Source organism: Cercospora kikuchii, assembly GCF_019650295.1.
Source record: "Cercospora kikuchii DNA, contig_00002, whole genome shotgun sequence".
Taxonomy (NCBI): Eukaryota; Fungi; Ascomycota; class Dothideomycetes; order Mycosphaerellales; family Mycosphaerellaceae; genus Cercospora; species Cercospora kikuchii.
In genome coordinates, this window is record NW_025408583.1 from 5,511,453 (window position 1) to 5,524,439 (window position 12,987).

The 12,987-nt window shown below is 51.7% G+C and overlaps 4 protein-coding genes across 4 annotated transcripts; 3 read left to right on the top strand and 1 right to left on the bottom strand.

Annotated features, from left to right (window-relative positions):
* Nucleotides 1–790: 790 nt before the first annotated feature.
* On the top strand, nucleotides 791–3,562 carry CKM354_000438300 (uncharacterized protein; the record flags this gene model as incomplete). The annotated part of the gene is made up of 3 exons (XM_044799619.1): nucleotides 791–917; nucleotides 972–1,770; nucleotides 1,819–3,562. The coding sequence occupies 3 exons, from the start codon at nucleotides 791–793 to the stop codon at nucleotides 3,560–3,562; spliced, it is 2,670 nt and encodes an 889-aa protein (XP_044655554.1).
* An 84-nt stretch (nucleotides 3,563–3,646) lies between these two features.
* On the top strand, nucleotides 3,647–6,187 carry CKM354_000438400 (uncharacterized protein; the record flags this gene model as incomplete). Its single annotated transcript, XM_044799620.1, has 1 exon — nucleotides 3,647–6,187. One exon carries the CDS (start codon nucleotides 3,647–3,649, stop codon nucleotides 6,185–6,187), a length of 2,541 nt encoding a protein of 846 aa, XP_044655555.1.
* Nucleotides 6,188–6,520: 333 nt separating this feature from the next.
* CKM354_000438500 (uncharacterized protein) lies at nucleotides 6,521–8,164 on the bottom strand (the record flags this gene model as incomplete). Its single annotated transcript, XM_044799621.1, has 3 exons — nucleotides 6,521–6,553; nucleotides 6,608–8,069; nucleotides 8,118–8,164. 3 exons carry the CDS (start codon nucleotides 8,162–8,164, stop codon nucleotides 6,521–6,523), a joined length of 1,542 nt encoding a protein of 513 aa, XP_044655556.1.
* Nucleotides 8,165–8,722: 558 nt separating this feature from the next.
* CKM354_000438600 (uncharacterized protein) lies at nucleotides 8,723–11,166 on the top strand (the record flags this gene model as incomplete). Its single annotated transcript, XM_044799622.1, has 2 exons — nucleotides 8,723–9,250; nucleotides 9,304–11,166. The coding sequence occupies 2 exons, from the start codon at nucleotides 8,723–8,725 to the stop codon at nucleotides 11,164–11,166; spliced, it is 2,391 nt and encodes a 796-aa protein (XP_044655557.1).
* Between the last annotated feature and the right edge of the window lie 1,821 nt (nucleotides 11,167–12,987).

Below are 12,987 nucleotides of genomic sequence, written 5' to 3' on the forward strand. Positions count from 1 at the left end.
TGCTCAGTATGCGGTCCTGTCGAATGCTGAGAAACTTAGCTAGGCCACGTCTCAGAGACCACTGCATCTTGAACACACCGTATTGAGATCGTCACGGCAAGCGTCAAGGTTTGCTTTGCCACAGTTATCTGCTCTGTCACGCCTTGTATCCGGCTCCTGTTCAGACGAAACCTCAGACGAGTGTATAAATGCTCTTGACCTGACTTGGCCCACTGACTCAAATCAGCTTGGAGCTTGGTGCACGTTGTGCCGCACCTGCTGATTATTTGCGGCAAATTGAGGTCAGCCAGCGCTTCCCGCGTTGTTGTATCCAGCGGCCGTGACCTCAGAGCGGTGAAGCAACTTGTCAACTCGGAAAGCTCGTTGGAAAGTCGCACGATGGTCGCAGGAGCGTCGCGAAGGTCGCAAAGGAATTCATACACCTTAAGAATGCTTCGCAGCGCAACTTCAGCTACTCCGATAGCTGCAGCTACTTCCTGGAATTCAGACATTTTGAAGGCAAAAGAAGATACTCGGTTAGCTTCTCTGACGCACTTATAATCTGGGTCTGCCACGTGAAGCCAATCACAGGCCCCTTCCGGAGTGGGTGTGGCAATTTCGTGTAACACGAGTCCTTCCATCCATTGGACTGTGGCCAGCGCGAGGCTGCTCACCGGTCATGCAACAGCTTTTCATTTTTCAAGGCAATTTTCTGCCTCACATATGTAGTGATCAGCGCAACGCAGTCCTGATCGTTCATAGAAGTCCCTTTGTTCCACCTAGCGTTCACGTTGTGGCTCATTCGCTCAACATGTCAATACAGCGAAACAATCGGTTCAAGGGGACCGGCGGGAATCCCAATAGCCAGAATACAGAGGGTGTAAACGTCGCAGGCTCCCAACACTTCAACATCGGCCTGGCCGCTCGCGCACAAACGCGTAAACTCCACTGGCAGCTCTTGGATTGGCATCGAAGTACTGATCACGCTGTAGACGATGACGACGAGGTTACAGCTTGGCTCGATGAACATGCCGCACAATCTGCCGAGTGGAGACTGCCGAACTATTTCCAGGGGACACTTCTCGACAGAATCATCAACATCTTCCGAGAGGATTGTGTCCAGGGAGACTACAAGACTTTGATTCTTTATGGTCCAGCTGGGGTCGGCAAAACGACGATCTCTAAAGGCTTTATCGAATGGATTTTGGCGTGCTACAGAAAGGAGCCCGCGATCGAGTTGGCATACATCTTGTTCGATCATGGAAAAGCGCAACATAACGCCAGAAAGGTACTCCTGCGCATTTTGCGATGGCTTGTCGGCCATGAACATCCACTGAATGGCAAGAGCTTTGATGCAGTACAGGATGACTTTGCCAAATGCTCGCCCCAAGAAGAGGACGAATGGCTTCCGACAGAGTCATCATGTGGGAATCTCATCCTCGACGCCATGACTCTTCAGCAACGGCGCGAGAGACGCTTCTGCATTGTCCTAGATGCAGTTGATGAGTTCACAAACAAGGGCGAGCTGCAAGCACTGTCCGAGCAGCTATTACGGCTTCAAGAGAAACTCAACTTAACGGTCGTTCTCACAACCAGGTTTGAAGATCAACCAATATGCAAAACCTTAGCTCGGCCTCGCTTTGAAGGCATCGCTGCTGAGCCGGCAGATATCAAACGCTTTGCTGCAGTACACTTCGCTATATCCCCCGGAACTGTTATCAATTCTCTGCATCTAAACAACCCAAAATGTGAGGAGATAACTAATTCCATTGTGACCGCATCGAGAAACATGTAAGCATCATGCTTCCGACACTAGTGTTGTACTAACTTTGCTGGTAGTTTCTCCTCCGCTCAGCTACATGTTGGGTACATAACGAGCGCACGGAGTCTTGATGAGCTTCAACGATTTCATGATTACCTGACAGCAGGCCTATCTGACAACGCACGGCAACTCGATCCGTCAGAAAAAGGACGTCTGGAGCTCGATCGTAACTTACGAAGGGTTCTCGGGACCACGTTGGACGTGCATGAAGGGCCGCTTAGCATTGACCAAGAGGAGATTCTTCACATCTTTGCGTGCGTGCTTTTCGCCCGTCGCCCACTCACGATTCGAGAGTTGTGGGCTACCGTGGAGCATACACTTCGGCCCGACATCGAAAGGCACGAAACATCCAAGCGGAGCAGGGAGTTGTATCTGAGGACATGTGGATTGATCGATTCTGACGATGACGAGGAGCATCACAAGGTCGACTTCACTCATCCCCACTTGCGAGCCTATCTGAACAGCAAGGAGGAATGGCGCAGGCAAAAGTGGCGTATCGCTCAGAGTTGTATCGACTATCTTGGTCTTCCAGTGCTCGGAAAAGCAGAATGGTGTACCTGGCATATTTACAAGCAAACAGTTTCTGGATGGCCATTTGTGCGATATGCTGCAAAGTACTGGCATCATCACTACGGAGAGCTTGGGTCCAGCGGAGGACCAGGTGAAGGAGAGATTGAGAGATTCAACCAAATTGTTCACAGCGCGACGCAATTTCTCAGCACTCCCAAGAACGTTGACTTCGTGAGCCTGGTCATGACACAGATCGGCGTTCTAAGCTACCCAAATAACGACACAAATCCTACTGCTCAGACAGATAAAGAGAAATTGCCATCAGACAGGTCTGACAAGGAGCCAATGGTCTGGTATGATCACCAAAAGCCATATGGGCTGAACGGTTTGCCGATGGCATCAATGCTTGGAATGTCACGACTGGTAGAGAGATTACTAGACAGGACAACTTCACAAGACAAGAACCGGAGAACAATCAGGAATGAGACAGCGGCGTACCTGGCCGCCATCAGCGGCGATGTGAGCACTTTGCAGCTGATCATCACGAGGGGTCTGGCAGCCACAACTTTGAACGTTTGCGATACTGAAGGATTTCCTCTGATCTGCCGGGCAATGTTTCATGAGAGGAAGGAAATCGTTCATCACCTCCTCAAAAATCACCAGCATGACGTCGACTTTGGAGCTCAGATCCAATGTGAAAAGCTTGAGGAGCCATACTCCTTCCCGGGATTCGGCGGACTAACAGATCTCAAAGGTATCGCATACCGCCTGCGAGGATACACTCTCCTGCACCAAGCTTCAGCAGCAGGAGATCTGGAAATAGCAGAGAAGCTGCTGCAATGTCATGTGGATCCCAATGTCAGAGATGCACTTGGCATGACTCCGCTGCACAAGGCGGCAAAGTACGGCCATTTAGGCATTGTCAAACTACTCATCGAAAAGGGGAGGGTCGACGCTGTCAAGCACATCTCCAAAGATGGTCGTACCGCCCTTCACATGGCCAGCAAGTATGGCCACGAGCCAGTCTCACGCTATCTCACGGAGAAGTTTCCAAAGCTTGCCTCTGTGAAGACACCCAAAATGGGTCTAGCAAGAGACCATGCCATCATGGCGGGCAGTCAAGAGATTGCGATGATGCTGCTCAGAATTCAGTCCAAGACGCCTGGATTCGTCTCCCGCATGGACAATCTAACCTTGTTGGACGATACTGCTGCATCTCTACTTCAACGCTACAAGATGGCTCGCCGCTAATCCATCTCACTATACACGTCGTCCAAGGAAGATTTGAGCAAACCATCAGCCTCCACGAACGTGCGGAAGCGCAGAGGCTCAATCATGGAGGATGAGATTCCAACTTCGCGCGACCAGCTGCATAGTGCGAACAAGCGCCTCAAGGGCAGCGCGAGATCACCTTCTCCCGAGCTTCCAGAATTCGATCCGAGACAAATGGATCAAATCGCTTTACCCGTTGGCATGGCGTCTCTGGCGGCGACCGAACTTCAAGATGGCAATTTGAGCCATGAAACCATGGACCACATTCCAACTGTCGATACAATGCTGGGCTCAGGTGATGTAGAAAGAATTGCAAAGACATTGCAAGCGCACTTGGGAGATCTAGCCACCGGAGAATGGACCTGGTTGGTCGAGCTGCAAGAGCTGGGATGCAGCTGGTCAGAAATGGCAGGGTTTCTACTGGAGAAACGCATCCAGTCTCCGTGGATCTACTTCGAGCCATGGGTCACGGTCCGAAAGACGCCTCATGTTGCATTCCATGTCAAGGGTTGCGTTCACAAAGACCTCGAGACCCCCCATGACACGATTGTTCGCAGCGCCACGGAAAGTAGCACCACACCAGTGCATACCAAAAGTCTACGGCGTACAGTCGCCTCGCTTTGCGGGATGGCCGGAGTGGTGCCAAATGTCCCAGATAAGCAGAAGTGGAACGGCGCTGTTGAATTTGCAGACGTCTCTGAGGCTCGACTTGGGTACCGACTCGATGACGAACCGTTATCAATCATCCTCGCTCGCGTGCAAAACGCGATAGCGGGGCTTTGCACCGCTCTTGCAGTCATCCAGGAGACACATGGCTGCTGCGACAGATTCTCCGTTCTGTGTCGAGACTCCGTGCGACCGCAGGTGGAGTTGCTCAGCGTGCACTTCGAAGATATTGTCACATTACATGATGCACTCCAAATTGCAGATTCTCGCGATTTGCAGTCCTTACAAGATTGTGCAGAAGTCTCGAGGGTAGCAATGCGAAGCTTTTACATGCCAAAAGCAGCTTCCCTGACCACAGAACAGGGCGCTCTACACTTTTGCGCGCTGACAGCACAGTTCCTCTGTCTAGGTCTGGTTCTATACTCTTATGCGCATTGCGGCCCGCTGGATATTTTCTTTTTGGAGCGAGAACTATCTAAAGTTGAGCTGCTAGGCCTCGGGAGACGAGCAGACAACCAAATCTACATCGTGGCACGAACAGAGCGTCTCACGTGTCTCGACGCTATGCTCAATAGTCCTGTGATCGTCTTTTCCCTTTCGAGTATCGAGGGGCTCACAGCTGATCGCCTTGACGTACTCGCTAGCGTGAGTGACGTTGTGGATACATGGGGCCCAGCCACGATTACAAAGAGTTCTCAGAGTGACCAAGTCGCATCAGTTGACATCCGTGGCGGCACTTTATATGCCTTGGGGTCAGAAAAGGGTCATTGGGCCAGCCATGAAAGCCTCAATCACGATTGGTGGGTCGCGAACTGGGATCGCAGAAACAAACTTCTCGTTGAGGCGTTCCTACAAACCAACGTCGCTTGCGCTCCAAGCGAGGCAATGTGCCTGCAGGCCCTGCAGGGAAACTGGCTACCTTTAGGCACCGGCAAAGCGTACTGGAGACAACAGGAAAGGGAGCTCGGCCTCCAAGCTGGTCAGCACGTTATTGTAACCGCGAACGTTATGTGGGGCAAAGTTCCTGGATCTTCTTTGAAGAGCAGGTTATTGGATGATCTCAAGTACAAACGCGAGTACTTAGCGTTTTTGGATAGCCCTTGCGGATTACGTGTCAGCTTCTGCTCAGGCCTCGCAAAGCGGGTGAGAATGAGGGACTTGCTCGCCGATTTGATGCCGATCTATGTCGAACGACAGCTGCTAGAGTCAAGGTCAGACCACCACTGGAAGATGATGAGCGACGATTATCAAGTCATGGACAAACTGATGAATGACAGTCTTGCGGACTGTGCGAGCATGTTCCGCAACATGAATCGTTCCCACCCCGATTGTTTCACGACATTCTGGAAATTCGCCTTCGAAATCATCCTGGCTTTGAAGCCCACAGGGTTACATGCGGATGGTAAATGCTTCACAGTGGCTCTCATCCCAAATGACCCTTCAGAGGTAATGCGTGGCGTCAGTTTTCCAGCCGAGAGGAGCAACTTTTGGACCAGAACTCTGCAGGACACTCAATCGTGCGCCACATTCGCGTACTTCACGTTAGACTGCTTACAACTTGGTGGACACGGCTGCCGCAATACTAAAGAATGGCGTCGCAAAGTGCTACTGCTTGAGACTGAAGTGCGTCCGCAAGTGAGCGAGTCGTCGTGGTTGGCTGCCTCTTCCGCGTGGACGCCAGAGGATGGCATTTACCATACATTTGGTGATAGGGACGCGGAAACGAAGGCTACACTACGTGTCAGGGTCGTTCGTTCTCCATCGCATGCTGATCCGCAACTCGTTGTTCAGAAAAGTTCGCTATCGCCAAGTGATTGGAAACGTTTTATCGAAAGGTGGAAACATGGCGAGCACCTGCAGGAGAAAATCAGCCAAACGGATCTTGCACATCGCGCGTTCATCACAAGCACCAATAATACGGCCTTCAATTCTCTGTGAGCGGGCAAAGTGGTTCTCTCCCAACATTGAAAAGGTTGTCTCGCGTTTCCATTGGCCTCGAACGGAATCGTGCAACCAATCGGCACAATTGGCTCCTGCACATTGGTAAGATCTATTTCCGAATCGGTTTTCTCCTCGTATGTCTGTCAAGTCAATTCAGAGTCCCTTCTGGGCTGCAGTGTTGTCAAGTGGGAGCATACAAAACTGCCGACGATTTCGGTTGTTGGTTCTGAATCCAATCTAGTCCAGGACTAGTCTCAGGCTATGTAGCTCGTTTATCAGCGTAAAGAAGGCGAGCGCTCTCTCTCTCTCAGAGTACCAGAAAAACTGCGTCTACATGTTGATACTATCAAGCTTCAAAAGGACCTCGAGATGCATTAGCGTGCTCATCGATATCACGGGTCAGTAATTTGGACATACCTTCTCGATGTACCGCACTCCAACAGCTACGCCATCAGCATCATCATCGAATTCGCTCTCTTCTCCGAAGTCCATGTTGTCTTCGTCCAGACACGTCAGGCAATTAAGTACGACATCTCGGTACAATTCTCCTATCCTTCCAGGCAGCTCACGCGTTGCGAGCTCAACGAGCAGCCTCTTGATCCCGTTGGGTGTCTTCTTCTGGAGAGCTTGTACAGATAGACCAAGCAGCTTCGTATTTGGATACGGTTTCTTCTCGCCTTCGGGATACAAAACGAATGATTCCCAGAGTCCAATCTCCAGCAGGCAGACGCCTAGACTGTAAATGTCATGTTGCATACAGTATCTTTCTCCTGGATTGAAACCCTGTCGCTCTGGATGACGGTACAAGTTCTTCTCCCAGTCTGCATCTCCACGAAAATAGGTCATGCCATCAGCACTGCGGATTTGCTCGAAGCCTACGAGGAAGAAGGGGCCAAGTTTGGCGTCGCCGAAACCGAGTAAGTTGTCTGGTCGGACGTTTTTGTGAACGAAATCCATCGTGTGAACATAATTGATCGATCTTGCAAGCTGCTTAGCGAGCCCAATACGCTCTGTCAGGGTGTGAGTTGTCTGTGCAATGAGGCAACTTCGCAGCGTACGCGGGGGATCAATGGTCTTGGTCTCGAGGACGAGATTGAAGGACTCCAGTCTGGCGCCATTGCTGCTTTTGACTTTGGTGAAGCCTCTACATCTGAGGACACCAAAGGTCAAAGAATCCGCACTTTGGAGTTTTGCAGCCAGAGTGCGAACGTCACTGTTCATATCGCCCACATAGGCGCCATGTAGGCAATGTATTGAGTCGACGATCAGGCCGGCCTTTCCCGGCCTTTCCATATATCTAGCAGAAGAGTAAGGGATCGAAGACGAACGCGAATTTGCGGGACCGGCGCTTGACAATGTCAAATTGGTGCCTAGAGCAGCACCACCCTGCAACGTAGCTCTGACTTGCTTTGCGGTGCTTATGACAGTAGTCTCTCGGGAAGCACGGCGTGCATCTTGACGGCTGAGTTCTGCGTCGACAAGGGGGCCCGCAATTCGTAGGACCAGCCACCAAGACGGGTCATACATCTGTTGCCACCTGTCCAAACTTGTGATCGTTTCGTCCAAGTAGGGCTTGACAAACATGTACTTCCAGCGTTTCACAGCAGGATGCTGGTTGTCCACTTGATCTGAGCCTGTGGGCTTTTTCATCAGACCGGAGAGTCGGCTCTTAGCAGACTCCAGCTTGACCGTAAGCACGCTCAGAATTTCTCTCTGTAGAACTCGGTGGTCTTCCCTCAAAGATCGCCATATCCGCTCTATGAATTCTAGCTGAACTTCCATTCGAGTCCACTGGGCGCGCACGTACAGAGCCCGCTCTGCGATCTCATCTTGCGCATCCGTGACAGTTCGATATAGCTCGATGAGTTCCCTACCGAGTCTACTACAGAATTAATACGTTGTCCTGACGATCCAGGTCATGACTTACTTGATAGCATGGGCAATAAGGCCGACCGCTGCTCCGGCTGCCTCCATCGATAGTTCCACTGCCGGAGAAGAACGAGAATGGTAGCGATGAGCCTGTCTCAAGGTAGCGGGAATAGCCCAGAGAGGGATGTAGGCGCGAGCTTAGCACTGCCTCGAAGCTGGCTCAGGTGCCTGATTTCCATTGGCTTGTTTCCTGCCCGCGTGGCTGAGTCTCAGCCTTGCGGGATTTCTGGTGTGACGGACTTCTGCACCTGTCTTCGCAACATCTTTCGGGACATACTCCCTGTGGAGGATACTCACACCATGAGTTGATATGAGTCTAGTCTGGGATTGATAGGGACCCGTTGTAAGTGGTGGTTTGAAAGTAAATGCAGAGCGAGGAGCATCGAGAACATTTGCAGAGCGATCATTGAAATAGAACTGCAACAGCCACGAAGCTGGGTTTGGGCGCGACCAATCATTTCAAGCGCTCTCGGGAGGCTTGCGTAAGATGGTGCTACAGCATTCAGCTCAGCCTCGTGAGGGGTCGATGTCACTGTGACACGTCTCCCTTTCTGACATCGATCAGAAGAGGACACGCCTGGCTCCCATGGCCCAGTATTCGAAATGCCCTTCACAAGCACCGAGATCATGAGTCTCACACGCATCGATGCCACTTTTTGGAAAGACACCAAGTACGCATATACAAAGCACACTGTCCACGGAACAGGTCGACAGGAAGAAGAGTACATCTGGAGGCGAGGTTATGAACCCATCGGCGCGGGCAGCTGCGGTACTGTATTCCAAGAGGAATGCATTGGAGGGCGGGGAAAAGGCACATTGAGGGCTGTCAAGCATATCCAGAAGCCCATCACGTCCCGACGTCCAACAGGAACGGACTTTGGCAGGGAGCTGAAAGCCATCGCTCGATTCTCACAGCCGGAGTACGAACCTTTCTTCGTCCGATCGCAGGGGTGGTATGACGCCGACAATGCTATCTGCATCATTATGGAATTGGTCCAGTACGGGAGCCTGCAGCAGTACGTAAGGGGAGGAATGCCAGAGACCGAAGCAAAAGCGATCGTGGGCCAGGCCCTACAAGGTGTTGCTCATATGCATCGTGCAGGCTATGCGCATCGAGATTTGAAACCTCAGGTAGGTCTTTCCACGTTCGCGATCTTTTAAGTAAAGATTGACGCTCTGCACAGAACCTCCTCGTCGTGCAAACAGGGCCAGTCTGGCAGATCAAGATCGCTGACTTCGGTTTGAGCAAACGCGTCTTCGAAGATCTGTCATCATTCTGTACCGCTGCTGGCACGCCAGCATACATGGCACCAGAGCTCTTGGGACTTCGAGCCACTGATGATGATTATGATGATGATGACGACGATAGCGATGATGACGATGACAGGTCTCTGGAGTCTGACGAGCTTGCGGACGGCCGGATGCCGTCATACACTAATGCTGTGGACATCTGGGCAGTAGGTGTGATTTCATTCTTGCTCTTGACAGGAGATGTTCCCAAATTTGCCCTTCAACGAACTCGCCTTGCGAAGTATGTGAAAGGCAAAGTTTCATTCCCTGCAGCGCAATTGGAAGACAGAGACGTGAGTGCTTCCGCTCTCGAGTTCGTCCAACAGCTCTTGGCACCCCGTTCAGGGAGCAGACCCAGCGCTGAATCTTGTCTTCGCCATCGTTGGGTGGACAATGCATCGAAAGATCCACCTCCAAGGCAACGTTCGGCCTCCATCGCCTCTGGAAGCGGAAGCTGGAACACTGCAGATGGTGGGTATCAAACGAGACAGACTTTGCATCGAAAGACGTGTGGCAACGTCCAGATATCGTCTACCGCGCCAGTAGTTTTCTTGCCAGAGCCAAAGACGCCTACAAAGCAACCAGGCCCCCTCTATCGGAAGAACTTAGGAATGCATACTGGATCAACACAGCGACCCTCGAACCAACAGCAGGCGACATCCCCATCGTATGAGAAAAGGGCAATCCGTCTAGGAAAGCACAAATCACTAGAACCAGTAGAGGAGGGATTGATAGACTTCGAGTTTTCTCCACGTGGCGGGCTACTGGCTGTTCTCTACGGCAGTCCCGACTGCAAGCGCCTCGACCTGTTCACTCTAGATACAGGAGCTCAATTATCCACCCTTGAATTGGAGAACACACCCGGATCGCTGTGGCTCGCTTCACTGTCTTTTTCCCCAGACGGCAAATACTTCGCGGTCCTGTCCACGCCATGGGCAGGTCGCATTACAGAGAATCCAGGAACAGGGCAAGAGCAAGTCATCTTGTGCGATGGAGAAACAGGAAACTTGGTACGCAAACTATATCCAAGACTCGACGCCTCACGCATCGGCTTAAAGATCGTGTTGTTGCCCAACGATCAACTGATCAGCTTAGACCGCAATGGCGAATGGGCAATAGAGTATAACGTCGACCCCGTTGTCAACGCAAGAATCCTCAAGACAGATCATGGTGCGGAAGCCAGAAGGCTCACATCACTGAACATCACACAAGTAGAGCCTCCGGTATCTCCGAATGGCAGACTGCTCGCGGGCATAATAGGCAATCGGTACCCGCCATGGACCTGCGCCATCTGGGACATAGAGACTTCCAAAGAAATTCTTCGAATTGATCATCTGAAACCTATGGCATTCTCTACGGACAGCAAATCAATAGTTGGACTCGGACTTCAAGGTTATGGCCCATTTATGAGCATTGTGGACATTACGAGTGGCGCGGAGCTTCGACGCATCTTACTTACAGACTACCAGCAGGATCGTCATCACCGCTGGTTGTACGACTACCACACCGACATGGATTTCTCCCCAGATGGCCTGCATATTGCTTTGTTGCGTGTCACCCACGATCCAGGGGACACTTCTTCAGATGAGAAATATGAACTTTGGGTCCAGATTTTCTACGTGGAGTCCGGCGAGGAGGTTTTCAAACTCAAACAAAAAGGATGGGCGCAGAAGATACGATTCTCGCCAGATGGTAAGCTTCTAGCGATTATGTGCGCGGGTGGTAATGGCTTAGTGCTTTACGACGTGTTATCGTAATCAATCTTCTAGACTAGGTAGTCCAGCACTGGCGATCGTTAGTCGCTTGACGTTGGCGATCAGCTAGGCGTCAGAGTCATTGATATAACAATAACACCTCACCGAAGCAGGTTGATACTGCTGTAAGTACGCTCAAGGCGTCAGCGGCTGCGCCATGCATAGCATTGATAGCTGCAGTTGGACAACCACTGTGGTGCCGAGCGGCAACAACCATATCAGGCGCAAGCATGGAAATTCAACTGCGGCCCAGCGGTGGCTCGTTGCAGTGTCAGTGTCACTGGATCGAAATCTGTTCTGCTGGTAAGGTCTCAACGCCCGAACTTCCAAGTGATCCATTGCACGACCGTTGAGCTTCGCTTCACTTCTCGCGGCCTGCCAAGACTTCCATGCAGCTGGCCCATGCCACCGCACACATCCGAACTCTTTCTTCTCATTCCATTCTTCTCTTCACTCTTCTCAACATCAGTGTGCGAAAGAAAGCTACCAGGACGTTTGGGTTGCCTGTGCGCCTTTACTGACCTCTGCGAACAGATCTTTTGCGCAGCGACCAACTGCCGCTTCTTCCACCAAACTCACTGGAACCTCAACATGTTCCTCGACAACGTGCAACTGGCAACTCAGATCTCCAGAGCTTGCCTGTCCCAGCACATGATCAAACGACCGATCGCCGCGTGTCTTTTGCCGAGACTGATCGACCGACAAGGGTCCTACGGGCGCTCTCTTTGTACATTGAGCACCTGGACCCATTGCGAATCGCAACTGACCTGTCCTCAGTCCTTCAACAACTGCCATACTTCGTTCCCCAAGCGTCGCTCGTCTACTTTTGCAGTACACCTGACGACCAGCAAATGGACAACAGTCTGACTGCCAACTGGCACGCCTCGTCAAGCGCCCGAGTCGAATTTCTTCAACTCGACTTCACCAGATCGGCACTCTTTCCAACCACCTGGGTCTGCGGTTATCAAACCAGCAACCCTCTTACAGCCCACTACATACCGCAAACGCCTGCTTTGCGCTCGAGAGCGAGTTTTGTCCCTAAAAAGCTGTGCCATGCCCAATCGCCGACCCTCCCATGAGCGCAGCTACACGTGCGGCGGTCTTGCTGCCATCTGGTCAGACAAAGTCACCATCCCGACCCTTGCGACCAAACGGTGCGCAGTCCATCTGCAGCAGCTATCATCAATCGCTCTGCGATCCTTCGAACTTCAACGTCAGGGCACATGAAGTGCAGCACTGGAATTGGTTGCTCCGCCAAAACAACATCGCACCACCGTCAGCCAACTTGTCTCCCTTCGTCCTCATCTCAAACTCAACGACATGGAGCTCGACACCAACGCAAATATACAGCTGCCGCAAGCCATGCAAACGCCATTTGCTGGCCGCAATTCTTTCCGCAAGAGAAAGTTCAGGTGTAGGACATTCATTCGTGCATCAAAAGCCCGCGAGACCTTTGTGCTATGGCAACCTTATTAGCCTAGCTATACTCTACCACTACCCACAAGCACTGGGCGAGATGTCCATCGTCAGTGCATTGCCGTCTCACCACGTCGGCTATGACTACCATCATCTGGTGCATCACACCACGTTCTCTCACATCATCAACATCTCCAATCGGTCCATGTCAACCCTTTCCGAAACCAGCAATCTCATTGGGAGCTACTTCGAGCCTCACTGGAAACATCACCCGTCTCCACAGGCCAAGCCAAAAAGGTCAATTCAACCGCACAGGAGCATGCCGTCCCATTTTCTGTCCGACAAGGCCGCACAGCCTTCGCCATCACGACATCTATGGTCACTCGAGTACAATCGCCTGCTCTTTGT